General features: G+C 66.5%; 3 protein-coding genes across 4 annotated transcripts in view; all 3 read left to right on the top strand.

The window, feature by feature from the left end:
- The window catches only part of KMT2D (lysine methyltransferase 2D), a 28,844-nt gene extending 9,159 nt beyond the window's left edge, over nucleotides 1–19,685 (top strand). Inside the window, exons 24-55 of one of the 2 annotated variants that reach the window (XM_065654484.1) lie at nucleotides 20–209; nucleotides 456–530; nucleotides 933–1,037; nucleotides 1,570–1,752; nucleotides 2,057–2,141; nucleotides 2,245–2,489; nucleotides 2,776–2,849; nucleotides 2,929–2,979; nucleotides 3,105–4,805; nucleotides 5,036–5,212; nucleotides 5,293–5,441; nucleotides 5,647–7,673; nucleotides 7,775–7,898; nucleotides 7,991–8,078; nucleotides 8,245–8,311; nucleotides 9,209–9,441; nucleotides 9,796–12,618; nucleotides 12,700–12,843; nucleotides 12,918–13,082; nucleotides 13,157–13,313; nucleotides 13,392–13,473; nucleotides 13,554–13,729; nucleotides 14,139–14,287; nucleotides 14,391–14,526; nucleotides 14,609–14,748; nucleotides 15,056–16,226; nucleotides 16,796–16,932; nucleotides 17,045–17,175; nucleotides 17,809–18,094; nucleotides 18,292–18,365; nucleotides 18,453–18,561; nucleotides 18,652–19,685. In XM_065654484.1, the coding sequence (XP_065510556.1) occupies nucleotides 20–209; nucleotides 456–530; nucleotides 933–1,037; nucleotides 1,570–1,752; nucleotides 2,057–2,141; nucleotides 2,245–2,489; nucleotides 2,776–2,849; nucleotides 2,929–2,979; nucleotides 3,105–4,805; nucleotides 5,036–5,212; nucleotides 5,293–5,441; nucleotides 5,647–7,673; nucleotides 7,775–7,898; nucleotides 7,991–8,078; nucleotides 8,245–8,311; nucleotides 9,209–9,441; nucleotides 9,796–12,618; nucleotides 12,700–12,843; nucleotides 12,918–13,082; nucleotides 13,157–13,313; nucleotides 13,392–13,473; nucleotides 13,554–13,729; nucleotides 14,139–14,287; nucleotides 14,391–14,526; nucleotides 14,609–14,748; nucleotides 15,056–16,226; nucleotides 16,796–16,932; nucleotides 17,045–17,175; nucleotides 17,809–18,094; nucleotides 18,292–18,365; nucleotides 18,453–18,561; nucleotides 18,652–18,744 (11,547 nt within the window). In that variant the 3' untranslated portion in view covers nucleotides 18,745–19,685. Of the gene's footprint in view, nucleotides 1–19; nucleotides 210–455; nucleotides 531–932; nucleotides 1,038–1,569; nucleotides 1,753–2,056; nucleotides 2,142–2,244; nucleotides 2,490–2,775; nucleotides 2,850–2,928; nucleotides 2,980–3,104; nucleotides 4,806–5,035; nucleotides 5,213–5,292; nucleotides 5,442–5,646; nucleotides 7,674–7,771; nucleotides 7,899–7,990; nucleotides 8,079–8,244; nucleotides 8,312–9,208; nucleotides 9,442–9,795; nucleotides 12,619–12,699; nucleotides 12,844–12,917; nucleotides 13,083–13,156; nucleotides 13,314–13,391; nucleotides 13,474–13,553; nucleotides 13,730–14,138; nucleotides 14,288–14,390; nucleotides 14,527–14,608; nucleotides 14,749–15,055; nucleotides 16,227–16,795; nucleotides 16,933–17,044; nucleotides 17,176–17,808; nucleotides 18,095–18,291; nucleotides 18,366–18,452; nucleotides 18,562–18,651 lie in introns of both variants that reach the window. The other variant, XM_065654483.1, reaches the window with a different exon arrangement.
- Nucleotides 19,686–20,733: 1,048 nt separating this feature from the next.
- PRKAG1 (protein kinase AMP-activated non-catalytic subunit gamma 1) lies at nucleotides 20,734–24,036 on the top strand. The gene is made up of 12 exons (XM_065654279.1): nucleotides 20,734–20,788; nucleotides 20,914–20,980; nucleotides 21,427–21,530; nucleotides 21,769–21,850; nucleotides 21,918–21,976; nucleotides 22,082–22,127; nucleotides 22,265–22,319; nucleotides 22,410–22,536; nucleotides 22,836–23,001; nucleotides 23,121–23,158; nucleotides 23,279–23,425; nucleotides 23,510–24,036. The coding sequence occupies exons 1-12, from the start codon at nucleotides 20,777–20,779 to the stop codon at nucleotides 23,606–23,608; spliced, it is 1,002 nt and encodes a 333-aa protein (XP_065510351.1). The 5' UTR covers nucleotides 20,734–20,776; the 3' UTR covers nucleotides 23,609–24,036.
- Nucleotides 24,037–25,479: 1,443 nt separating this feature from the next.
- On the top strand, nucleotides 25,480–26,271 carry DDN (dendrin). The gene has a single exon (XM_065654288.1). It carries the CDS (start codon nucleotides 25,480–25,482, stop codon nucleotides 26,269–26,271), a length of 792 nt encoding a protein of 263 aa, XP_065510360.1.
- The last annotated feature ends 7 nt before the right edge of the window (nucleotides 26,272–26,278 follow it).

The following is a 26,278-nucleotide window of genomic DNA, read 5'->3' as shown; positions in this document are numbered from 1 at the left end:
CCGCCCCCCACTTTGGCAGGAGGCGTTTTTTGGGAAGGCGCTGATGGACCTGAGCCGGAAGGCGCTGCTGGCGGCAGGGGGCGTGGGGGACGGGGCTGCCCGCCCCTCCCTGGGCCAGGGTGCCCCCCGAGCCAAGGGGGACCCCAACCTGGCCGGGGCGCTGCAGGGTGCTCCCCACGACAGGAGGGAGACCCCCACGCACCCCCGAGGTGAGCGCAGCCGGGAGCCCAAACCCGGCACCGCCCCGAGACGGGGAAGTGGGGTTTGCCATGGACACCGGGGCTGGGGGGGCTGTTGGAGGACCCCTGGATTCTTGGGGTCCCCTGGGGTTGTTGGAGGACACCGAGGGCTGTTGGGGCTTCCAGTGACCCCAGGGGTGGTTGGGGACCCTGGGGGCAGTTGGGGGGTGCTGGTTCCCTCCCACTCCAGCCCCGGTGAGTCCTGGTGTCCCGCAGGGGACGACAGCACCGATGGCAGCGCCGCCGCTCCCGATGATGATGGCAAGGACGACGCGAAGGCCGAGGACCTTGGTGAGCCCCGGGACCCCCCACCCCGGCGCCTCTGGGCTGGGACAGACAGACGGACAGTCCTCCGCGGGGCGTACGAGAGGCTGAGTAGAGTGTCTACAACCATAGAGACAAACTGCTCTGTGTTGAGGAGTATGCTCTAGGCAGAGCGGGAAACGGGAGGAGGAACTCTATGGTCTCCCCTGAGTGGTTCACAGGGGCTCGTGGCCATCGAGTGGCGCCTAGAGCGCCCTCGCGTGGTGCAGCGCTCTGCGCGGCCCTGGCCGACTGGAGGAATCTGTAGGGGCGAGGAGGGACTGCTCCATACGGGCCTCGGGCTGGGGCTGCTCAGCACTAGGATCAGGTTCTCAGCACTGCGCGGGGGACGCGGGGGTGCTGAGGGTACCTGCTGATTCCTCCTGGCAGGGCCCGACGAGCCGAAGGATTCCCCAGACCCCGGGGACACCGAGAAACCGGCCACCCCAGGAGAGTGTGCGCTGAGCTCCGACCTCGACAAGATCCCCACGGAAGGTGAGACCCCCCCAGGAGCTGGAGCGAGTGGGTTTCTCTCCCACTTCCCATCAGCGTGTGCTGCTGGGTTCGGCTCAGCCTTTGTACAGAGAAGGGAACGGAGCTGGTGAGGGGCTGGAGCACGAGGGTGATGGGAGCGGCTGAGGGAGCTGGGGGTTCAGCTGGAGAACAGGAGCTGAGGGGAGACCTTCTGATCTCTGACCTGCCTGAAAGGAGCTTGGAGCCAGGGGGGGTCGGGCTCTGCTCCCCAGGAACAAGCGCCAGGACCAGAGGAAACGGCCTCAAGTTGCGCCAGGGGAGGTTGAGGTTGGATCTGGGGAACAATTTCTTCCCCAAAGGGCTGTGGGGCATTGGAACAGGCTGCCCAGGGCAGTGGTGGAGTCACCATCCCTGGAGGGGTTGGACAGATGTGGAGATGAGGTTCTCAGAGACATGGGGTAGTGTCAGGAATGGGTTATGGTTGTACTTGATGGTCTTGGGGGTATTTTCCAACCAAAGTGATTCTATAGTTCTGTTCTGTTTTCTTGCACAGAGCTGCCCAAGATGGAGAGCAAAGACGTCCAGCAGCTGTTCAAGGACGTGCTGGGCTCGGCGGAGCGGGGGGAGCAGCCCCTCAACTGTGTGGCCGCGGGGATGGAGGCCGGTGGCACAGGGCAGGACCCCAGCCGGGCACAGCGGCCGTTCCTGCAGGGAGATCTTCAGCTGCCAGGGCAGGGTGGGTGCGGGTGGCACAGCCTCGAGCTGAGACACGGATATTGAGGCGAGAGAGGGGATCTCTGGGTGGGGGGAGAAGGGCAGGACTCAGTGTCTGCCCCGGAAAAGCCAACGTGGTGTGTTCTCATTGAGACCAAGCTGGACTGTGCCGTCCAGGATTGCGGGTCTTCCCTGTTGCTCTGGGGAAGAACGTGGGAAGTGTGTTGGGGTGTACGGGGGATCTTGTGTTGTGTGGGGGCTGCTGGAGCGCCCGGGGTGGGCACAGGATTGAGCAAGCCCCAGCTCTGCCTTTCCTTCCCTCGCAGGGAGCGTTTCCCTGAGCTCGCTCTCTGGATCTGTGTCCTTGGATTCGTATTCGGGTGTCTGCCAGTCCCCGTTCCTTGACAGCAGGTACCGCGGGGAGCCGGAGCTGGATGGGGTGCATGCCGGCGTGTTGTGGGATCTCTTTTTTCTTCACACTCTGCTGGCCTGTGATGCTTTCTTTTGCACATAGGGAGCGGAGTGGCTTTTTCAGCCCGGACCACTGCGAGCCTGAGAGCCCCTGGGCCAGCAGCTCGGCCGCCACCACCCCTTCGACACCCACGACACCCACAACGGAGGGCGAAGGCGATGGACTGTCCTACAACCAGCGCAGCCTGCAGCGCTGGGAGAAGGACGAGGAGCTGGGCGAACTCTCCACCATCTCCCCTGTCCTCTACGCCAACATGAACTTCCCCAACCTCAAGCAGGATTATCCAGGTTGGGTTCTGGGGGGGCTGTGGCTGTCCCTTTCGGGGTGAGGGCAGGGGGGAGCTGTGGCTGGTGTGACACCCACTGTTTGAAGGAGAAATCCCGTCTGTTTTGGCACAAGGTTTGGCTGTGGGACTGAACTGCTCTTTGCAGTGATGGGTAGCTCAGTGGCAGCTGCTGGGCATGGGGGTGTCGCCACACACGAAGGGGACGGTCACTGGCTGAGGGCGCAGGGAGCTTGTCAGGCGCAGGCTAACGCTGCTGTTCTCTTTGCCTGCTCCTACCGGACTCCCAGACTGGTCGAGCCGTTGCAAACAGATCATGAAGCTCTGGAGGAAGGTCCCAGCCACAGACAAAGCTCCTTATTTGGTGAGTGCCGGGGTCTCACCAGGGTGGGGGGGGCCCGGGCACCGGGGCTGCCAGTCAGCCGGCTTCGTGTTTCTGTTAGCAAAAGGCCAAAGATAACCGGGCGGCTCATCGCATCAACAAGGTGCAGAAGGTACGTGCTGGAGCGGGGAGGTGCCTGGTGGCCCCGGCCCAGCCCTGGGGGACGTGGTGTTTTTCCCCCCCAGCCCCATAGGGCAGGCGGGTCCTGCGGCTCTGACGGCCGCGCTCTCTCTGCAGCAGGCCGAGAGCCAGATCAACAAGCAGACCAAAGGGGAGGGACTGCGCAAGCCCGAGCGGCCCTCGCTGCACCTGCGGATCCCAGTGCCGCCGGGGGCACAGCCTGTCTACATCGGCAGCCCCCCTGCCAACACAGAGGGCTTCCTGAAGCCCCCACCGGGTGCCGGAGCGGGGCCAGAGTCGCCCAGCGAGCTCTTTCTCAAGCTCCCACCCCAGTCCCCTGCCCAAGTGCCTTCGCACGATCCCTATGGTGCAGCGCCTGCCTACGCACTGGAGCCTCGCTTCCCCTCGCCCCTGGGCCAGAGCCCCACGGCGGGTGCTGCCTTCCAGCCCTTCCCCGGCCAGCCCCAGCCCAGCCCTCGCCCTGGCCCCGGCTCCCAGCCCCCTGAATTCCACCCCACGCCCCCTGGCACCCCCCGGCACCAGCCTGGCACCCCTGACGCTTTCCTGAAGCCCCGTTGTCCCTCCTTGGACAACCTCTCAGTGCCGGGGAGCCCTGGGACCCGACCCCCTGAGGCTCTGCTCTCTCCTCTGCCTTTTGGGGAGCAGAAGAAGGGCCTGGAGGTGAAGAAGGAGGATGGGGGTAGCCTAGGAGTCTGCTCGCCTGGCTACGCCCCTGCCATGGGCTACGGGGACTCCTCGGGCGGCCCCCACCTTTCGGCTGTGGAGCTGAAGGCACCCGATGTGTTCAAAGCCCCCCTGACCCCCCGGGTGTCCCAGGTGGAGCCACAGAGCCCAGGGCTGGGGCACCGGCCCCTTGACCCCCATCCACTGGCCCCCTCGCCCCCTGGCCACCCTGAGCTCTACCGCCAGTCGCCCTACCTGGACCCCTACTCGCAGCCCCCACTGACGCCGCGGCCGCAGCCCCCCGCCGAGTCCTGCTGTGCCCCCCCGCCCCGCTCCCTGCCCTCCGAGCCCTTTGCCCGCGTCCCCGCCAGCCCCCAGTCCCAGTCCAGCTCCCAGTCTCCCCTCACCCCCCGGCCGCTCTCCAACGAAGCCTTTTGCCAGTCGCCCGTCACCCCCCGGTTCCAGTCCCCAGACCCTTATTCGCAGCCGCCCTCCCGGCCCCAGTCCCGGGACCCCTTCACCCCCCTGCACAAACCCCCCCGGCCCCAGATCCCAGAGCCGGGGTTCAAGTCGGTGCCACTCTCGCACAGCCCAGCAGCTGGTGGGGGCTTCGGGGGCACCCCGGGGGCTGAACCTCACACCAAGGCAGCAGGGGGAGGGCAGCAGCCGCCCTTCTCCCGCTCCCCCGGTGTCAGCGTCTTCTCGGGGAACCAGCCCCCCATGCGCTTCACCTTCCCCCCGGCCGTCTCGGAGCCACTCAAGGGCTCCCCGTCCCACCAGCCCCATGGGATCAACAGCCATTATGGCCCCGGGAAGCCCCAGAGCTCGGCCTACATCTCTTCCCCTGGGTTCCACCAGGCTGGCAGCCCGCTGGCTCCCGGCACCACCGACACCTACAGCCTCTCGCCTCTGCGGCCGTCCTCGGTGCTGCCACAGCCCCCAGCCGCCCCACAGCAGCCGGACGGCTCTGTTGCCTTCCTGCCCCGAGCTGCGCTGGGGCTGGCGGCCGACAAGAGGGAGGAGGTGGCCACAGGGCTGTCGGTGCCCCCAAACCGGGAGCTGGCGGAGCTGCCGGGAAGCCAGGACGGGGCCCTCAGCACCATGAGCCAGTCGGAGCTGGAGAAGCAGCGGCAGGTGAGGAGTCGCTGTTGGTGATGCCACGTGTGCCCAGGTTTGGGATGAGGTGCAAGGAGGGAACAGGGATCTGTGTGGTCAGTGGTGGAAATGCGGAGCCCAGCTTGCTTGTGGCAGCTTCCGCAGCGCCGTGGAGGGGCTGCAGGCACCCAGTATGGGGACGGAGATCAGCACAGCCTCATCTTGCTCCCATGTCCCCTCTCTTGGTCCTAACACTCGCTTCCTCCCAGCGCCAGCGGCTCCGCGAGCTGCTAATCCGGCAGCAGATGCAGCGCAACAGCCTGCGGCAGGAGAAGGAGAACGCGGCGGCAGCTGCCACTCCCTCGCCGGCGGGCTGGACCCCTGAGGCTGGCAGTGCAGCCTTTGAGCTCAGCCGGGCCATGGCCCCAGGCTACCAACCAGCACAGGTGGGCAAGCTGGGGAACAGCTCTGCCGAGGAGGCTTGGGTATGGAGGGGGCGACAATGTTCCTTTTCCCCTTTTCCCAGGACAAGGGTCTCCTGGGGACGCTGGCCACTGCAGCCAGTGCCGGGAAGCTGCCCGGCTCTGTCATGGTGCAGGCGGCGTTCGGGCAGGATGAGCGGCTCTCTCGGCCCCCGCCAGCCCCCACGCCAGCAGCGCTGGACATCAATGGGAGGTGAGTGCCCAGCACCAGTTAGAACCAGAGGGGTTCACCCTGGTGGGGCACGTCCCCCGCAGCTGTCGCTTGTGGGGCTCACCCAAGGGGACGGGGTGGCTGCGGTGTTGCTGGGTGTGACCCGTGGTGTCGGGACACCCTGGGGTCCCGTGCGTGGTGTGTTGTGGTGGTGCTGAGCTGGTTCTGACACTGCCGTGTCTTGCAGGGCGGCAGTGGGACCCCCGCAGACCTTCTACCCCCGTGGGGGGGTCTTCCCGGCACCAGCCCCGCAGCAGCAGCAGCATCTCTGGCAGCAGCAGCAGGCAGCAGCCGCAGCCCTGCGGCTCCCCAGCACCCCCCGCTTTGTGCCCCCGGCTGCTGCCACCCCTGTGGGCAGCCTGGGCACCCGCTTGCCGGCCCCCCCTGAAACACTCTCCTCCTCGCCCGCCACCCTGGGCGCCCCCTTCATCGAGCTGCGCCACAACGTACAGAAAGGACCTGGGGGGGTTGTGGGGTCCCCCTTCACCCCCCAGGCACCCCGGCCCCGCTTCTTCCTGCCTGGGGAGGAGGGGACCCCCCAGGCCCTCTGTGCCCCCGTTGTGCCCGTGCAGGCACTCCCCACGCCAGTGCTGCAGCCGCAGAAGATCCCAGTGCCCCCGGCTTCACCGCAGGGAGCCGAGATGAGCAACACCCACCCCCAGCCCCATGGCAAAGCAGCTGCCCCCCCGCCGCTTCCGGCCCCTGGCCTGGAGTTGCCACACGTCCCCCCACGCCCGCTGTCCTCCGGCTCAGCCCTGCGCCCCGACGAGCACAAGGACAGTCCTGCACCAGACCCTGCACCGGCCCCGACCCCAGGGAAAAGCCACCTGAGCCTGGAGGGGACACGTCTGCCTTGTGAGGTGCCAGTGGAGCCCGATCTGGATGATGATTTTGGCTCTCACAAGGATCTGGAAGATGATGATGATTTGGCCAACCTGAGCCTGGATCCAGACGTGGCGAAAGGGGACGATGACCTGGACAACCTGGACAGCCTGGAGACGGCAGATCCCCACCTTGATGACCTGCTGAACGGCGATGAGTTCGACCTGTTGGCCTACACTGACCCCGAGCTGGACACTGGGGATAAGAAGGACATTTTCAATGAGCACCTTCGCCTGGTTGAATCAGCCAACGAGAAAGCTGAGCGCGAAGCCCAGCTCAAAACGGAGCCACTGGTGCCCGGCTTGAAGCTTCCCAACCCTGGGGACAGCAAAGATGCCGTGGCCCCAGCCGTGGAGGACCGGGTGGTGCCCAAGGACACGCTGGTGCCCAAGGTGGGCTTGGGACTCTCTCCTTGCCCGCCGGGTGCTGTTCTGGCGCCCGGTGCGGAGGTGAAGGCTGGCTCGCTGCCTGCCGACGTCAAGCCCAAGCTGGAGGACAGCTGCCTGAAAACTTCTCCCTGCCAGTTCACTGCTGGCGGCCCCGAGCAGCTCCCGGCCCCTGTCAAGTCGGAGGCTTTGCAGGGCGCGGATAAGATCTCTGCCTCACTGGGGTTGAGCCTCAAACCTGGCCAGAACCTCCTGAGCCCTGGGGCCGGCCCGGCTCGCCTTGGTTTAGCTCATTTCCCTCCCAGCAGCCACACTGGTGTTCCCCTGCCGGAGAAGGACCCTTATGCCAGCCGTGGGCTGGCCCCGGCCCAGCTGAGCAACCAGAGTAACCCCTTGTTGGAGAAGTTTGAGCTGGATGGGGGATCACTGGGCCTGGGCAGCGCCCGGCACTCACCGGCTGACGACCTGGACAAGATGGAGAGTTCACTGGTGGCCAGTGAGCTGCCACTGCTCATCGAGGACCTACTGGAGCATGAGAAGAAGGAGCTGCAGAAGAAACAGCAGATGTCAGCCCAGCTGCCCCGCAGCACCCCCCACCTCCCGGGGCATCCACTGCTCCCCGCCGAGGGGCAACCGCCCCGCCTGGGCGCCCCCCAGTCCCCACTCCAGCTGGGGCTCGTGGCCAGGCCGCCGCTGATGCCGCCGCGTCTCGGTGCAGCCCAGCAGGGCCCGGCGCTGACCCCCCACATGGGCATGGCCCCCGCGCAACCCCACGTGCTGGCGGCTTCCCCCAGCGTGCAGGTGGCCCTGGCGCAGCCGCAGCAGAGCCAGCAGCAGGTGCTGGCGCAGAAGCCGATGGCCGGGGTGCAGCCCCCCAGCCTGGGCCTAAAGCCCCCGCAGCTCGTCATGCAGCAGCAGTTGGCCAACAGCTTCTTCCCAGACACAGGTGGGGGCTGCAGGTCGTTGTTTTGGGGGGATCTGGGGTCCTTTTTTGTGGGGGTGTAGAATAACATGCTGTAGCGCTGTCTACTGCCTCTCTCTTAGCAGATCTGGACAAGTTTGCAGCTGAGGACATCATGGACCCTATTGCCAAGGCCAAGATGGTGGCACTGAAGGGCATCAAGAAGGTGATGGCCCAGGGCAGCATCGGGGTGGCCCCGGGCATGAACAGGTAACGGGCAGGGGGTGGCGGGCACGGGGCGGGCAGAATGCCTCGGCCCCGGCTCATCCCTCATTTCTGCTTTTCCCCCCCGCCCCCAAAAGGCAACAGGTTTCACTGTTGGCCCAGTGCCTCTCGGGCGGCCCAGCTGTCTCTGAGATGCAGAATCACTTGCTGGCAGGGAGCGGGCAGGTGAGTTGGGGTCCAGGGTGGGATTGGGGGTCCCTTGGGGCTCAGGATCATGCTGGGCTCTGCCCAGGGTCTTCACAGTACCCCAGGGAGGTGGCAGCTGTGGAGAGGGGATACGACGGATGGGGAATGGTGTGATGTGTGTTCTCAATGCTACTCTCTTTGCCAGGAACGGAGCGGCACCGACCCGACCCAGGCTCGCCCCAACCCTCCCACCTTTGCGCAGGGCGTCATCAGTGAGTACCAAGGTGGCAGGGGGGCCAGGAGCCTGGGGAGGGTCTCATTCTGCCCATGAAGGCTGGGCTGAGCAGGGCCAGGCTGGCTCCAGAGCTGGGGGCCATGCTTATCTGAGCCTTCTCATGCAAAACTCGAGCTTCAACAAGGCCAAGTTCAAGGTCCTGCAGCTGGGTTGGGCAACCCCTGGTATCCATCCAGGCTGGGATGGGGGATGGAGAGCAGCCCTGTGGAGATTTGGGATGCTGGGGATGACAGATGGGACGTGAGCCGGCAACGTGCGCTGGCACACGGATCAGTCGTACCCTGGGCCGCATCCCCAGCCCCGTGGGCAGCAGGTGGAGGGAGGGGATTGTCCCCTCTGCCCCGCTCTGGTGAGACCCCCCGGGCACCGCGTCCAGCTCTGGAGTCCTGAGCACAGGACAGACCTGGACCTGTTGGAGAGGGGCCAGAGGAGCCCCAGAAATGATGCGAGGCTGGAACAGCTCTGCTGGGAGGAGCGGCTGAGAGAGTTGGGGTGTTCAGCTGGAGAAGAGAAGCTCTGGGGAGACCTTAGTGCGGCCTTTCCGGACTTAAAAGGGGTTTAAAGAAAGATGGGGACAGACTTTTGAGCAGGGCTTGTTGCGATAAGACAAGGGATGATGGTTTTAAACTAAAGGAGGAGACATTCAGGCTGGATACAAGGAGATTGTTGGCCCTACTGGTCGTGAGAGCCTGGCCCAGGTTGGCCAGAGAGGGTGGATGAACCATCCCTGGAGACATCCCAGGCCAGGCTGGACGGGGCTCTGAGCAACCTGAGCTGGTGCAGATGTCCCTGCTCATGGCAGGGGTGGCACTGGGGGACCTGGGAAGGTCCCTTCAACCCAAACTGTTCTGTGATTCTCTCCCCGCTCCTGCAGATGAAGCTGACCAGCGGCAGTACGAGGAGTGGCTGTTCCACACACAGCAGCTCCTGCAGATGCAGCTGAAGGTGCTGGAGGAGCAGATCGGGGCGCACCGCAAGTCACGCAAGGCTCTCTGTGCCAAGCAGCGCACCGCCAAGAAAGCTGGGCGGGAGTTCCCTGAGGCTGATGCCGAGAAGCTGAAGCTGGTGACAGAGCAGCAGAGCAAAATCCAGAAGCAGCTGGACCAGGTAGGGCTTGGCAGGCGGGTGGGTGCCTTGTTCCCAGTGCAAGTGTGTTTTCCCCACTGCAAACGTGCAGTGCCCGGCACTAAAGCCTCACCGTCCCTGGCCCTAAGACCTCACCATCCCTGGCACTAACTTCCTGCCATCCCCGGTACTAAAACCCCACTGTCCCCAATACTAACACTCTGCTGTCCCCCCTGTCCCCAGCACAAACCCCCCACTGTCACCATTACTAACGGCTCGACATCCTTGGTTCTAAACCCCACTGTTCCTGGTACTAACACCCCGTCGTCCCCAGTGCTAACACCCTGTCATCTGGCACTAACCCCCACTGTCACTGACCCCCCGGCATCCTGGCAGGTGCGGAAGCAGCAGAAGGAACACACCAACCTCATGGCCGAGTACCGCAACAAACAGCAGCAGCACCAGCACCAGGCCTCGGCTGTCATGGCCCTCAGCCCCTCGCAGAGCCCTCGCCTCATGTCCAAGCTCCCCGGGCAGCTGCTCTCGGCTCATGGTGTCCAGCAGCCCACGGGGACCGTGGTGGGGGCGCAAGGCCTGGGCCAGCAGCCGGGACAGCCCGGGGGGCTGCGCCTGCCGCAGGGTGGCGTGTCCATGGCTGTACCGCAGAGCCTGCCCTTCATGGGCCAGCAAGGTGTGGGGAATGCACCAATGCCCGGCACCTCCAACACGTTCTTCAGTGGGAACCCGGCGTTGCGCGGGCTGGCTGCCGACAGCCGCCTGCTGCAGGAGAGGCAGCTCCAGAGGATGCAGCTGGCGCAGAAACTGCAGCAGCAGAACATGCTGGGCCAGGTGTCGCTGCAGCAGCAGGCGGGTGTGATGGGTCAGACGTCCATGCAGCAGCAGGGTGTGATGGGACAAGCGTCGCTGCAGCAGCCAGGTGTGATGGCACAGACGTCCATGCAGCAACCGGGTGCGATGGGACAAGTGTCGCTGCAGCAACAGAGCGTCATGGGTCAGGCAGCAATCCAGCAAACGGGTGTCCTGGGCCAGACTTCGCTGCAGCCGCAGGGCATGATGACACAGACGTCACTGCAACAGCCGGGTGTTATGGGACAAGCTGCAATGCCACAGCTGGGCATGATGGCACAGCCGACCTCGCTGCAGCAGCCGGGTGTGATGGGACAAGCAGCCATGCAGCAGCCGGCTGTCATGGGACAAGCCTCAATGCCGCAGCCTGGCATCATGGCACAGCCGGCGCTGCCGCAGCCTAGTGTCATGGGCCAGGGCTCACTGCAGCCCGGCTTGCTGGGCCAGCAGCAGGCAGCAGTAGCTCCGCAGCCCGGCGCCGTGGGGCAGCCCCTGGTGCCGAAGCAGCCGGGGCTGCTGGGCAGCCAGCAGAGCCTCCTGGTGCAGCAGCTCTCACCACAGCAGCAGCCAGGGCTGCTGGGCCACGCACCGGCACCGGGGCTGCAGCACCAGGCGGTGCTGGGCCACCCCCCGCCCCAGCGGCAGCTGCTCCTGGGCCCCCACCAGCAGCGCGTGCTGGGCTCACCCCAGCTGCCCCCACAGACTCCGGGGATGTTGAGCCACCGGCTCGTGTTGTCCCAGCAGCTGGGGCAGTCACGGGCGCTGCTGGCCCCGCAGCAGCAGCAGAACTCGACGGCCGCCCAGCCGGGGCTCCTGGGGGTGGGCCAGGGGCAGCCGCCCATCCAGCACTTTCCACAGCACGGGGGGGTGGGCCAGGCCCCCCCCTCTGCGCTGCACCTGAGTCAGGGACTGCAGCCGGCCCCGGCCATCCTGGCTGCCAAGGACCAGCCCGCAGGGGCGGACGGCAGCACCCTGCCTGCCGAGGGCAGCGAGAGTGGGGGGCAGCTGCATGGGGGCCCCCAGGAGCAGCCAGGAGCCCTCAACCCCCCGGGGCTGGGCAGCCCGGAGCCCCCGGCCTCCCAGCTCCTCCTGGCATCCCCGCAGCCGGCATTGCGGGCGGCCCCAGTGCAGCCAGGCCCCCTGCTCCCCGCCCCGCTGCAGAGCCCTGGGGCCCCCCAGCCCGAGCTGTCCCAGCAGCAAGGGGACGCTGCCGGGCTGGCGGAGCCACCACTGGGCTGCGGGACGGGCCAGGCACCGGGCATGGCGCTGCCTCCAGTACCGCGGCCACTGGAGCAGGCGAGCAAGGGGCCATCAGGCTTGCTGCCGGGCCAGCCACAGCCCCCCCGGCTGCAGAGCCCCGGGCAGCACAAAACGGGGCCGGCGGTGCCATCACCGGGCATGGCTGCGCTCTCCACTGGCGTCCTGGGGCAGGTGCCGGGGCCGGTGATGGGCCAGATCCGGGCGCAGCTCCAGGGCGTCCTGGCCAAGAACCCACAGCTGCGGCACCTGACACCACAGCAGCAGCAGCAGCTCCAGGCACTCCTGGTACAGCGGCACCAGCAGAACCTGCTGCAGCAGAGCCCGGCGCTGCTGCCCCCCGGCCCATTCCCCGGGCAGGCCCCGGAGCATGGTCCCCCTGCCGCCCGCCAGCCTCCTCATCCACTGGGGCCGCTCTTCCAGCCGCAGCCAGGCGCCCCGGCAGAGCCACAGACCAGCTTTGCCATGGAGCAGGGGCGGGGGGGGCCAGGGCAGCCCCCCCAGCAGCCCCTGGCTGAGCTGGTGCAGGCAGCCCTGGCTGCTCGTGGCCCCCAGCCCGGCCTCGTCCGGCTCCCCACGCCGCCATCCCCTGAGCGGAGCCCCCAAGAGCCAAAGAAGACGGTCCCAGCCTCGGCTCCCAGCCCGGCGGAGCCAGGGCTGACCCCCACAGCGAGCGGCCCCCTCCCCGACCCGCCACACGGCTCCTGGGCCCCCGAGGTGCCCAGCGTGGACCCAGCTGGCCCCAGCGAGACCCACATCAATGGGGCCGCGCTGGAGGGGGCTCCTGTGGCCAGCGAAACCGCCCAGGTGTTGGTGAAGCAGGAGCCGAAGGAGGAGGTGGCGGTGGCACCATGTGAGCTGGACAGGGATGAGGCAGCAAAGCTGGAGGCCAACGGGGATAGCGGGACCAGCCAGAGCAGCAGCACGCTGGCAACGGGTGGGCGCTCCGAGGCTGGACACCTGCTGCTGCAGAAGCTGCTGCGTGCCAAGAACGTGCAGCTCTCAGCACAGAGTCCAGCTGAGCTCAATGGGCACACGGAGAGCCGGGGCGCTGGGACGGAGCCACGACCACAGCCGGTGCTGCTGGGCCGGGAGGTGAGTGGCACTGCGGGGTAGGATGGGGGGCACGGCACCGGGGCGGCGCTTGGTATGGCTCCCGCTCCCCTCTCCCCGCAGGACCCAACCATCGCCAGGAAGCCGGTGGCCACCAAGCCCAAGCGGGTGCAGAAGGGCAATGAGCGGGTCCCGGCCTCCCGCAAGAAGCTGCGCAAGGACGAGGGGCTGCGGCCTAGCGAGGTGCTCATGCGGCAGCTGAAACAGGTATGGCCGCGTGCCGGGGGCGTGGAGTGGGGGCTGCCTCACACCCCCGGCCCCCCTCACCACCCTGTCCCCAGGAGCTGTCGCTGCTGCCGCTGACGGAGCCGACCATCACGGCCAACTTCAGCCTCTTCGCGCCCTTTGGCAGCAGCCCCATCAATGGGAAGAGCCAGCTGCGCGGCGGCTTTGGCAGCGCCGTGCTCGACAGCGTGCCCGACTACTACTCTCAGCTGCTCACCAAGGTGAGGGGTTCCCCTGTTCCCCCTGCCTCGGGCTCTTGGGCCTCCCCAAATCCTTACCCTGCTGTCTCCCCCAGAACAACCTCAGCAACCCCCCCACGCCGCCCTCCTCGCTGCCCCCCACGCCCCCCCCCTCCGTGCAGCAGAAGATGGTGAACGGCGTCACGGTCCCTGAGGAGCTGGGGGAGCAGCCCAAGGACTCTGACCTGGCCCGCGAGCACCACGGCCAGAAAGGTGAGCATAGGGATACTAGTGCAGTGTCCTTGCTGCCCCTTGTTACCTCCCTGTGATACTTGTTCCTTTCTCACTTAGACACACCAGCTGCAGAGGTGAAGAGCCTGGACCTGCTGGCAGCTCTGCCTACTCCTCCGCACAACCAGACCGAGGACGTCAGGTGAGCCACAGGCCGTGGGTGACACCAGCTGCGACGGGGGACACCAGCCCCCACAGCCCATGACATCCCCTTCCCCGCAGGATGGAGAGCGATGATGACAGCGACTCCCCTGACAGCATCGTCCCAGCCTCGTCCCCCGAGAGCGTCCTGGGCGAGGAGCTACTGCGCTTTCCGCTGCTCAGCGAGGCCAAGGCGGAGCGGGAGGAGCGGGTCCTGTCCCCCATCATCCCCATCATCCCCCGTGCCAGCATCCCAGGTGGGCAGCACTGAGCATGGGGTGGGTGGGACACATGGCCCAGGCAGGAGGGGATCCATGGGGCAGATGGGGAGAGGTGGGGCAGGGAGGGGGTCTGGAGCAGTATAAATGGGGTGGGGAGGTGAGTCTGTGCCCCGCACAGACAGGTAGGATAGGATCCCTGGGTGGGAGGCAGGGGAGGGAGGCTGTGGGGTGTTCACTGCACACGTGTGTCAGGGCTGGGCTGTTCCCGATGATTTCGCATCAGTGCTGTGTTCTCTATCCTGTCACCGCACCTCAGTCTGTCTCACGCGAGGTGACACGTTCCCAGCAGCATTTCTGCAGGGGTGGGGGGTGGCTGGTGGGCTCATGGGTGGCTGGCACTGGGGCTGGGTCTGCGTAGCTCTGATCCCCCCTCTCCCCACACCAGTGTTCCCCGATACGAAGCCCTATGAGGCTGCGGAGACGTTCGGGGTCCCCCCTGGGAAGGTGGGGGCAGCGGGGCCGGGCGCCCCGTGGGAGAAGGGCAGGGGCAGCGAGGTCTCTGTGATGCTGACGGTGTCGGCAGCGGCTGCCAAGGTGAGTGAGGGGTCGGGGGGAGGAAAGACCCTTGTTGTCCTGGTGGTGACCCCCGCCTGATGGTACCGGGGCCCTGGACAAATCCCTTTGTCCCGTGGCCCAGAACCTCAACGGCGTGATGGCAGCCATGGCCGAGCTGCTGAGCGTGAAGATCCCCAGCTCCTACGAGGTGCTGTTCCCAGACGGCCCCATGCGCGCGGCCGTGGTCGAGACCAAGAAGGTGGAGACAGACGTCGCTGGTGAGCATCTGCCTTGTCCCCGCGGGCTCCCTGGTGTCCCTGGGCTGGGCGCCCCGTGACAGGCTGTCTCTGTGTCTTGCAGGGGTGCTGGGGGGGAAGGAGAAGGTGACACTGGCCGGGAAGGTGCCAGATGGCAGCTCGGAGTGGCTGAAGCAGTTTGACGCGGTGCTGCCGGGGTACAGCCTCAAGGGCGAGCTGGACCTCCTGACGCTGCTCCGCCAGGTCTGCCGGGGTCCCACCGGGGCTGGAACTGTGGGAGTGGGGTGTGTGGGGGTGCAGGAAGGGGCTCTTTGGGACTAAGTTTGAGCACAGAGAGAGGTGCATGGGGTCCCTGTAGGTCCCCTGTCGGTCCCCTGTCATTGCAGGAGGGTATCTGAGGGGCCACACCCCGCCATGGGGCGGTGGCGAGTGTCTCAGGACGGGTCAGGGGGTCCTTGCAGGGTCAAGGACCCTTTCCTGTGACATACAGGGACGTTGAGGGTCCCAGCCGCAGGATGCTCTGACCTGTGTCCCCCTCCCCATGCCGTAGGAGAGCCCCGCGCCTGAGAAGACCCTTCACCACTGCTACGTCAACAACGTCTCCAACCTGGACGTGCGGCAGCTCTCCGTTATGCCCCAGGAGCCCTCTCCCCCGCTGTCCCCCTCTGTCCCCTCCCCTGCCAGCCCCACTGAGGCTGCTAGGGTCCCCGACCCCGAGTTGGCCCAGGAGGCAGCCCCAGCCCCACTGTCCCCCCCACCAGCAGCCCCCTCTCCAGCCCCCCAAGAGGAAGGGGCCGCAGCCCCCCACTCCCCGCTGCGTTTCAAGCCACGCTCGCGGCCGCTGGAGGACGGGGACGAGACGCGACCCCGGCTGAAGAAGTGGAAGGGGGTGCGGTGGAAACGGCTGCGCTTCCTCGTCACCATCCAGAAAGGGGGGGCCAAGCGGGACGGGGACAAAGAGATTGCGGAGTTCATCGACAAGCTGGGCACCACCCTGCGCCCCGAAAAGGTGCCACGGGACCTGCGCAAGTGCTGCTTCTGCCATGAGGAAGGCGATGGGGCCACGGATGGTCCAGCCCGCCTGCTCAACCTCGACCTTGATCTCTGGGTCCACCTGAACTGTGCACTGTGGTCCACGGAGGTCTATGAGACGCAAGGGGGGGCTCTGATCAACGTGGAGGTGGCTCTGCACCGAGGGCTGCTCACCAAGTGCTCCCTGTGCCAGAGAACTGGCGCCACCAACAGCTGCAACCGCATCCGCTGCCCCAGCGTCTACCACTTCGCCTGCGCCATCCGCGCCAAGTGCATGTTCTTCAAGGACAAGACTATGTTGTGTCCCTTGCACAAGCTGAAGGGTCCCTGTGAGCAGGAGCTGAGCAGCTTCACCGTCTTCCGCCGTGTCTACATCGAACGGGACGAGGTGAAGCAAATCGCCAGTATCATCCAGCGCGGGGAGCGGCTCCACATGTTCCGCGTGGGCGGGCTGGTCTTCCACGCCATCGGGCAGCTCCTGCCGCACCAGATGGCCGATTTTCACAGCGTCACAGCGCTCTACCCCGTGGGCTACGAGGCCACGCGCATCTACTGGAGCCTGCGGACCAACAACCGGCGCTGCTGCTACCGCTGCACCATCTGCGAGAACAACGGCCGCCCTGAGTTCGTGGTGCAGGTCATCGAGCAGGGGCTGGAGGATTTGGTCTTCTCGGACTCCTCGCCGCAGGGTAAGGGAGCTGCAGGCACCGGCTCGCTGCCTTCCTCCCCATCATCCTGCTGAGGGGCTCAAAATGGGGGTCCCTGGGGCCTCCAGTGGGTCCCCAGCTCCAACCCCCTCAGCACCAGCGTGGCCAGTGGGACCAGGACAGTGACCGTCCCTGTGCTGGGCACTGGGGAGGCCAAACCTCCAATCCTGGGAGATCAGTTTTGGGCCCCTCATGCCAAGAAAGCCCTTGAGGTGCTGGAGCGAGTTGAGAGAAGGGAACGGAGCTGGGGAAGGGGCTGGAGCACAAGTGTGATGGGAGCGGCTGAGGGACCTGGGGAGTTCAGCCTGGAGAACAGGAGCTTCTGATCTCTGAACTGCCTGAAAGGAGCTTGGAGCCAGGGGTGGTTGGGCTCTGCTCCCAAGGAACAAGCACCAGGGCAGTGCTGGAGCCACCATCCCTACAGGAGTTGAACAGACGCAGAGATGAGGTTCTCGGGGACATGAGGTAGTGCCAGAGCTGGGGTGGTGGTTGGACTTGATGATCTTGGGGGGTTTTTCCAACCAAAGCGATTCTCTTGATTCCCTTGTCAGCTGTCTGGAACCGGATCATCGAGCCGGTGGCGATGATGAGGAAGGAAGCTGACATGCTGCGCCTCTTCCCCGAGTACCTGAAGGGCGAGGAGCTCTTTGGCCTCACGGTGCACGCGGTGCTGCGCATCGCTGAGTCGGTAGGTCCCAGGGAAGGGGAGTTCTCCTCTCCACATCCCAACTGGGAAAGGGGCCGGGGGCCATGCTGGTGCTGCCGCTTGACCCCCGGCCCCTCCACTCCCCGCTCCGCAGCTGCCCGGCGTCGAGAGCTGCCAGAACTACCTGTTCCGCTACGGCCGCCATCCTCTGATGGAGCTGCCGCTGATGATCAACCCCACTGGCTGTGCCCGCTCTGAGCCCAAAATCCTCACCCATTACAAGCGGTAAGCGGGACCTCAAGGGAGGGGATTGTCCCCTCTGCCCCGCTCTGGTGAGACCCCCCGGGCACCGCGTCCAGCTCTGGGGTCCTGAGCACAGGACAGACCTGGACCTGTTGGAGAGGGGCCAGAGGAGCCCCAGAAATGACCTGAGGCTGGAACAGCTCTGCTGGGAGGAGCGGCTGAGAGAGTTGGGCTGTTCAGCTGGAGAAGAGAAGCTCCGGGGAGACCTTAGTGCGGCCTTTCCGGACTTAAAAGGGGCCTAAAGAAAGACGGGGACAGACTTTTGAGCAGGGCCTGTTGCAACAGGACAAGGGATGATGGTTTTAAACTAAAAGAGGAGAGATTTGGGCTAGGTAAAAGGAAATTGTTGGCCCTGAGGGTGGTGAGAGCCTGGCCCAGGTTGGCCAGAGAGGTGGTGGCTGAACCATCCCTGGAGACATCCCAGGCCAGGCTGGACGGGGCTCTGAGCAACCTGAGCTGGTGCAGATGTCCCTGCTCATGGCAGGGGTGGGACCGGGTGAGCTGGGAACGTTCCTTCAACCCAAACCATCCTGTGATCCAATGATTCTGTGACTAGGATCCACTGGGATCACTGGGGATCCCTCAACTCTCACCCTCCTGCTCTCCCTGCCACAGGCCACATACCCTGAACAGCACAAGCATGTCTAAGGCGTATCAGAGCACGTTCACGGGCGAGACCAACACCCCGTACAGCAAACAGTTCGTGCACTCCAAGTCCTCCCAGTACCGGCGCCTGAAGACCGAGTGGAAGAACAACGTGTACCTGGCGCGGTCCCGCATCCAGGGGCTGGGGCTCTACGCGGCCAAAGACATCGAGAAGCACACGATGGTCATCGAGTACATCGGCACCATCATCCGCAACGAGGTGGCCAACCGGCGTGAGAAGATCTACGAGGAACAGGTGGGGCTGGGGGGGCTCTGGTGGGATGGGGATGTCTCTGGTGGGATGTTGGGGCCTCAGAGAGGGTGTGAAGGGGCTCAGGTGGCATGTGGGGGGCTTGGGGGGGACATGGAGGGGCTCAGGTGGGGTGTCAGGGGGCTCTGGTAGGGTGTGGGGGACTCGGTGCAGCCACTGATCCACCCTCCCTCCCTCCCCAGAACCGCGGCATCTACATGTTTCGCATCAACAACGAGCACGTCATTGACGCCACGCTGACAGGGGGCCCGGCCAGGTGAGCACAGGGGGAACTTTTGGGGTGCTGGGACCCCCCCTTGGCTTGGCACTAAGCCCCCCCTCCCCGCTCTGCATCCCCCACCAGGTACATCAACCACTCGTGTGCCCCGAACTGCGTGGCCGAAGTCGTGACCTTCGACAAGGAGGACAAAATCATCATCATCTCCAGCCGGCGCATCCCCAAGGGGGAGGAGGTCAGAGGGGGCGTGGGGCAGGGGGGGGGCGTGTCTCGATGCCGTCGGGGGGGGTCCCGGTGCCGTAGGTGACTCCCTGCTCCCCCCCAGCTCACCTACGACTACCAGTTCGACTTCGAGGACGACCAGCACAAGATCCCCTGCCACTGCGGAGCCTGGAACTGCCGGAAATGGATGAACTAAGTGTGGAAAACGGGGGGGCCAGGGGCTGCGACCCCCCCTCGGAGCCCGCACCAGGACCCCCCCGGGGCCGCGGGAGGTGCCGGGGCAGGTGACGGTGGTGACCGGGGCACGGAGGCTCCGGCGGGGCCGAGCGGGACGGACGGACGGACGAACTGGCAACTCAGGGTTTTCTTTGCTTCGTCCTGCGAGGAAGAGGAGGGGGGGGGCAGCGCGACCCCCCCAGCACCCCCTGCCTCCACAGGGGTCAGAGCGATCCCAGCAGAGCCGGAGCCCAACGGGAACCGGCCTGGATTGATTAATTATTATTCTTAATTTTATTTTTTTTTTTTTTTTAGAAACAAAACTAATTAGACCCACTCGCTAATTCCCAAGTGACAGATCCTTGAGCTCGACAATCCGGGCTCGGCCCCATGGTGGCCGGAGCTCGCTCGGTTCCTGCGATTCTCTTGGTTTTTCGTTTTTTCTTTTTGTGCGTGTGGACGAGACCCCGAAACGCAGGAGGAGGCGCCTGCGGCGCGGGGCCCCCCCTGGGGCAAGGGCCCCCCCCGACCGACACAAGGAGCTTCTGCACCCAAACCTACCTCATTTTAAGTGTTAGAGATTTTTTTTTTTTTTTTTTTGGTGTTGTTCTTGTTGTTTTTAAATGTGACCCCCCCCCCGCCCCTCTACGGGCAGAGCTGCCAGCCCCTGGAGGGAGTTTCCCTTGGGGTCCCCCCCTTGTTCCCCCGCTCTGGCCATGGCTGCAGCAGGCGGAGTGGGGGGGACACATGGGGGGCGGTCTGCCCTCGTGTCCCCCCCAGGAGGTCCCAGCCGTGTGCCATGAAGGGGAGCCAGACCTGTTTCCCCAGCAGTGGGGGGGCTGGTGGGGGCCCCCCACTCTCCATCAGCACGGCGGGGGGGCAAAAGGCTATTTATCTATTTATACCTTATATTGTATATATTAGACGGGGGGGCGGGGGGGCCCTTTGTACTCTGCTGGGCCGAGATTCGGGGTGCGGGGGCGCAAGGCGGGGGGGTTGTCCGCGGCATTTTTAAGCCCAGTCTCCGAGGGGGGAGTCTGGAGCCTCCTGCCAGGCAGGGGTGGCCTTAGAACGTGATGCAGCGAGTGGGCATTACACATCAAGACCCCCCCGCCCCCCCCCAAAAAAAAAACTCAGCCGCGACCCCCCCAGGGCCACCACCTGCCCCCCACACCCCCCCCACCGGGATGTCCGAGGGGGGCCGGGATCTCTTAACGCACAAATGCACAGTGTGGCGGGGACCCCCCCGCCCCCGGGGGGGGGTCTGGTCCCCTCGGGGCTGGGGGGAATGAAGGGGGTCGGTGACCCCCCCCACCACCCCCCGGTGTGGCGGGGGGGGTGGCCGGGCAGGGCCAGGGCGATCTTGAAAAAGCTGCTTCCGCAACTCGTCAAAAGCTGCAAAAAAACAAAGGTTTAAGGTGAAAATGTTTAAAGAAAAAAAAAAAGGGGCAAAGCAAAAAAAAAATATATTAAAAAAAAAAAAAAAGCGCGAGTGGGGGCGGGGAATGAGAAAGTTTTAACAGAAAATTACAGAATTTAACGAATATCCCTCCGGGGCTGTACATAGCGGGCGCGTAGGAATCCCGTTTTTACCGATACCGAACCACTGGATGTTATTTTAAAATAAAGCGCGTGTGAAGCCGGGAGCTGCCTCCGGGGGCCGGGGGCGGGGGGCCGGGACCGGGCCCGGCAGCGGGGGGTCCCCGCCGTGTCCCGTCGCTGCCGTGCGCTCGGTTCCGCTCGGGTGGGGTCCCCGCCGTGGTGCCCCCGCAGTGTCCCCCTCCCTGAGCCGGTGACGCTCCCCCAGCTCGCTGGGGACCCCGAGGTGTGTCCCCGTCCCGACCCCTGGGGACCCCGCGTCGTGCCCGTGACCCGGCGGGAGGGGGGAATTCCGCCCGACGGTCACGACTCACGTGGGTCGTGCGTTTCCGGTCGCGTGGGAAGTGCTGGCGGAAGTTGGTGCCAGGCGCCGGGCGGAAGTCGGGTGGCAGCGGCGGGACGGACCGGGGACCATGGAGGTGGCGGTGGGGCCGGGGGTGACAGCGGGGACGGGAGCCGGGAGGGGCGACCGGGGAAGGACGGGGCCGGGGGGGATCGGGGGCCGCGACCCGGCCCGACGCGACCCGACGCGACTCGTCTCTGTCCGCAGGATCCCGGCCCCGGGCCCGGCCCGGCCGCTGAGAGCCCGGCGGAGCAGAGCCCCCCGGGGCTGGAAGGTGATACCGGGAGCGGCGGGGGGGTCCCGGGCCTGGGAGGTGTCGCGGAGGTTCGGGCGTCCTGGGACCTGTGGCAGCCTCGGGAGTCCCTGTCCCGGGAACCCAGGGGGACTGTCCCGGGGTTTGGGGTGTCCCGGGGTTTGGAGCATCCCGGAGCCCCGGGGTGGACGTGCCAGGGTTTGGGGTGCCCCAGGATTTGGGGCGTCCCGGGGTTTGGGTTGTCCCAGGGCTTGGTGTGGTATGGGCTTTGGGGTGTCCTGGGATTTGGGGTGCCCTGGAGCCTGGGAGTGTCCCAAGGTTTGGGGCATCCCCGAGCCCTGGGGTGGATGTCCTGGTATTTGAGGTGCCCTGGGCTTTGGGGTGTTTTGGGTCCTGGGGTTTGGGGTGCCCCAGGGTTTGTGGTGTCCCCTCACTGCTGGCAGGCGCCTCATGCTGCCCGTCCCCAGGGGAGCCCCATCACGGCGCCTACACCGCCTTCATGAAGTCCCATCGCTGCTACGATCTGATCCCCACCAGCTCCAAACTGGTCGTCTTTGACACTTCCCTGCAGGTTTGGGGGCTGGGGGGGCAGGTCTGGGGCTGGGGGGGCAGGATGAGGACCAGGCTGGAGCCTGGGGCCTTAACTGGGACCAGGAGGCAGGTTCGGAGCTGGGGGGTGGTCTTGGGGCTCTTCACCCACCCTGTAAAGCTCTTGCAAACCAGGGTGGAGGGATGTGGCTCCCAGGGGGTCCCCGGTCCCCCATGGGATGCCCTGTCCCTGCTATGACACCCCCGTGTCCCCCCCGCAGGTGAAGAAGGCTTTCTTCGCACTCGTCACCAACGGCGTGCGGGCTGCCCCGCTGTGGGACAGCAAGAAGCAAAGCTTCGTGGGTGAGCGGGGGGACGGGGGGTTCGGGGGGAGCTGGGGGGACCCCACTCACCCTGCCCACCCCCCCAGGCATGCTGACCATCACCGACTTCATCAACATCCTGCACCGCTACTACAAGTCTCCCATGGTAAGGATCGGGGTGGGGCTGCACAGGGCTTGACCCCACGGAGACCCAGGTCCAGCCTCTCCCTGCGCGGCTATGGTTGATCCCTGTTTCTCTCCTTGTGCCCAGGTTCAGATCTACGAGCTGGAGGAGCACAAAATAGAGACGTGGAGAGGTGAGCAGGATCACTGTCCCCTGCCTCCCGCCCTCCCAGACTGCCTGGGGCGCCTGGAGCCCCCCAGCTCCGCACCCTGTGTGCCCATGGTGCTGCCGGTCCCCTCAGTGTCCCCTCGGTGTCCCCTCTCCCTGCAGAGGTTTACTTGCAGGATTCCTTCAAGCCGTTGGTCTGCATCTCCCCCAACGCCAGGTACTGCGGTGCTGCTGGGAGGGAGACACGGCTGCGGCTGTGCCGGGGTGCGGGTGAACCCCGATTCTCCTTCTCCCTTTTGCCCCGCAGCCTCTTTGAGGCCGTCTCCTCCCTGATCCGGAATAAGATCCACCGTCTGCCTGTCATCGACCCCGACTCAGGGAACACACTCTACATCCTCACCCACAAACGCATCCTCAAGTTCCTCAAACTCTTTGTAAGTCCTGTCCCTGCCTAGGATGTGCTCGGCCCAGGCTGTGCCAGGTACCACCGGGGTGGGGGCAGCTTCGGTACCTTGTGCTGCATTTTGGGTGCTGGGGGGTCCCTGGGATGCTGCATGGACTCCCCAGGGGTCCCCCGAACCCTGCTCTGCACCCAGCACTCTCTGTTTTCACCCGTAGGACCGTGGCCCAGGCCCCCCACAAGCCGGAGGCGTCCGGAGCCGGCAGCGTGGCGGGGCCTGGGGCGCGGCAGCTGAGCCAGCGTCAGCACTGTCCCCCTCTCCGTCCCCTGCAGATAGCAGAGGTCCCCAAGCCCGAGTTCATGGCCAAGACACTGGAGGAGCTGCAGATCGGCACCTACAGCAACATCGCCGTGGTGCGCACCAGCACCCCCATCTATATGGCACTGGGCATCTTCGTGCAGCACCGCGTCTCTGCTCTGCCCGTTGTTGATGATTCGGGTAAGGACAGGGCCCGGTGCTGGGCACAGTGTGTGCTGGGTGTTCCCAAACCACCGGCTTGAGGTCCACGTCCCTCTGGTGTGACCACGGGCAGCTCTCACAACCCTTTCCCTCCCCAGGGCGGGTAGTGGATATCTACTCCAAATTCGACGTTATCGTGAGTACTGGAGGGGCTGTGGAGGCGGGGAGTGGGCAGAGCCTGCGCTGGAGGGGCCCTGCGGGGCGTGGGGGGCTGTGCAGGTCCCGGCCGTGTCCCCAGCCCCTGTCCCCACCCCAGAACCTGGCAGCTGAGAAGACCTACAACAACCTGGACGTGACGGTGACGCGGGCGCTGCAGCACCGCTCACACTACTTTGAGGGCGTTCTCAAGTGTTACAAGCACGAGACGCTGGAAACCATCATCAACCGCCTGGTGGAAGCCGAGGTAACCCCCCCGGGGCGACAGTGACAGGCGGAGCGGGGTCTGGGGTCCCCACGATGGTCTCAGTTCCTCCCTGTCCCCCGCCAGGTTCACCGGCTGGTGGTGGTGGACGAGAGCGACGTGGTCAAGGGCATCGTGTCTCTCTCGGACATCCTGCAGGCCCTGGTCCTCCCGCAGGGCCCCTGAGGCGGCTGGGGGGGGATTCAGCCCCTCCCGGTGCCCTCACCCTCCTCTCCTGCCCCCTCTTGCTGTGTCCCCCGAGCTGGCGGGGACAGCAGGGGCAGGGCCCCCGCTCACCAGCAGCGTCCAGCAATAACCTCCAGCCGTGGGCAGCCCCCCCGGCTCCCTCCACGCCACACCCTGCATCCCGAAGCCAGGCTGGTGGGTGCAGGGGGGGCACCCCTGGGGTGCAGGGACGGTGTAGCCACCTCCGGCCGTGGCTGTTCCCTGCGTGGAGCCTCGTCCCCCACACGAGGTTTCACTGAGTTTGGTTTTAATCGCCCTCACTCAGCTCCGTCCAGCCCAGGGCTGCCCCCCACACAGGGGCCACATCTGTACCTGCCACTGCTTTGTACACAGAGAGAAACGGCAAATAAACACAAACCTGGCACAAACACGGTCTTGCCACGGGGTGCTCGGGGGCACTGGCTGCCGGTGCCAGGGGAGGGGGTGCCCAGATTGGGGGTTCGTTCCACCCCACCCCGTGGGACAGGGGAATCTGCTGAGCTCGCCCAGACCCTAAATCCCTGTTTGTTCCGCCTGTGGCTTTGCTAAAAGGCTGGGACTGGGGACAGGACGGGGACCCGGCGGGACACGGGGACCCTCTCAGTGGTGAGCTGGGGGTGTCGGGCAGGGGCTGTGATGCCGGGGTCCCCAGGGTGTGCTGGGGGGGGTCGCCAGCAGCCCCGACGCCTGGGTCCACTGCCGGTGCCTCTTGGAGGAGGTACAAGGCCCGGCCATGCTGAGCGCAGCACATTCCGGGCCGGGGGGGAGGCCAGGACGTGGCCCCTGCTGCCACCAGCTGCCACCAGCACTGGGGTCCAGCACCGGCTTTGGTGCAGTGGTGAGAGGTGAGAACCGGGATGGGCGCTTGTGGGGCTGGGGGGCCGTGGGGGGACCTGGTGCACGTACAGGGGCTGGTGCCGCTGCCGTTGCCATGCCGCCGCCGGAGGGTTGCTAAGCTCCGCTCAGAGCCCGCGTGGGCTGCGGCGTGCGGTGCCAAAACCGGCGTCAGCTCGATAGTCGCAGGGGGGGAAGGGATCCTGGGGGGGAACGCCACCCCGGGACGGCCGGTGGGGTCCCCACGGTGTGCTGGGTTCCCGGCCACTGGGGCTGCCCCAGGGGTCACCGTACCCCACAGCCACCAGCCTGGCGGTGCCACCGGGCAGGGCCCAGGGGTCTCCGAGGCCCCACGTGCAGTGGTGGCTGCGCGTGTGCAGGCGGGTGCGTGGCTGCACCGGGGCTCCGGTGAGCGTGTGGCTGCGGGGACCCCCCCGGCGGGGACCCCCCGGTGCCCCGGGGCCATGTTGGGGGGCACAGAGCAGGGCGCGGGGCAGCTGCGGATCTGCGAGCGGACCAAGCTGCTGCTGGTGGAGATCGACACGGTGGCATGTTGCAGCCCGGGCACCGGCATGGCCGCGGGGTGCCCTCCCCCGCCCCCCTGGACCTACCGCCGTATCGCCGGGGAGTACACGTGAGTGGGGACAGGCAGGGTGGGGGGGTCCGTCCCATGCCCCAGCCCCCACCTGTGCAGCCCCCCGGCCCTCACGCCCCTCACGCCCCCCTCTCTGTCTTGCAGGTACCTGGAGAAGCGCTTCGTGGCGGAGCTGGCCCCACCCTGGTCCCCAGTGCCCCCAGCTCCTCCCTGCCGCCTGCCGGACTTCGCCATCCCACCCCCCCGGGGGCACAAGACCCAAACCCGGGCACCCCCCACCCGCTGCTCCCCAGGACAGCCCGAGGGGACAGGGGGCAGCAGCCCCTGGAGCCGGCACCCCCCGTGTGCCCCACATCCCCCAGCGCTGGGGTGTCGGCCGAGCCCCCCAAGCTACGACGCCCACATGCAGCGGGTGCAGGCGGCCCACGTCCGCCATGGGCGGCCACCCCCCTACATCTCACCCCCCGCCTATAACGCTCCCCACCGCACCTTGCAGCTCCAGCCCCCCCGGGCACGGCACAGCCCCCCCCCAGCACCCCGGGTCCGCAGGGCTGGGCCGGGCAGCTGGAGCCACACGCTGCCCCGAGCGGCCACCGAGGCCGGCCACCGGCGGCCCCGGGGGACGCAGCCGGCCCCGGGGGGGCCCAGCACCCCCTGCCACAGCCAGACGCTGCCCCGGGCGGTGGGTGGCCGGGACCGGGTCCCAGGGCGCGGCAGAGGGCGGCGGGGAACAGGGGGGCACGTCCTTATCGACGCCACACGCGTGGTGGTCCGGGCCCAGTACGTGCGTCCCCCCCAGCGGCAGCAGGTCCGCTATACTGGGGGGTCCCCGGGGCCCAGCACCCCCCCGGGCAGCCCCCCTGTGTCTCAAGGGGCTGCCACCCCCCCGGCAGCACCGTCACCCCCCCGGGACCCCCCTGGCAGCCCCCACGGTCCCTGGCAGAGCCCAGGTGGCTGTGGGGGTCCCCGTGCGCGGCCCCCCCCGCGGCGGCCGCCGCTGTACAGCCAGGCGCTGCGTGAGGCCGTGTCCCGCATCCGCCGCCACACGGCGCCCGACTCCGACTCGGAGGCCGAGGGAGGCGCGGGGGGGCCCTGGCGGCGGCACTGCCGGGAAACCGCCCCCTACAGCAGCAGCAGCAGCAGCCTGGAGAGCACCGGGGCCCCCCCGGGCACCGCAAGCCCCCCCCGGGCCTGAAGGGCGG

The sequence above is a fragment of the Caloenas nicobarica genome, chromosome 33, assembly GCF_036013445.1.
Source record: "Caloenas nicobarica isolate bCalNic1 chromosome 33, bCalNic1.hap1, whole genome shotgun sequence".
NCBI lineage: Eukaryota > Metazoa > Chordata > Aves > Columbiformes > Columbidae > Caloenas > Caloenas nicobarica.
This window is presented reverse-complemented; position numbering and strand designations above follow the sequence as displayed.

Excerpts from the sequence above, each read along its gene's own strand:
- PRKAG1 (XM_065654279.1), top strand. Across the intron at positions 20,981-21,426 it reads GAGCCCCCCGGGGCTGGAAG|GGGAGCCCCATCACGGCGCC; the intron begins GTGATACCGGGA and ends GCCCGTCCCCAG. Across the intron at positions 21,531-21,768 it reads TCTTTGACACTTCCCTGCAG|GTGAAGAAGGCTTTCTTCGC; the intron begins GTTTGGGGGCTG and ends TCCCCCCCGCAG.
- DDN (XM_065654288.1), top strand. The coding sequence starts at position 25,480 with ATGCAGCGGGTGCAGGCGGCCCACGTCCGCCATGGGCGGCCACCCCCC.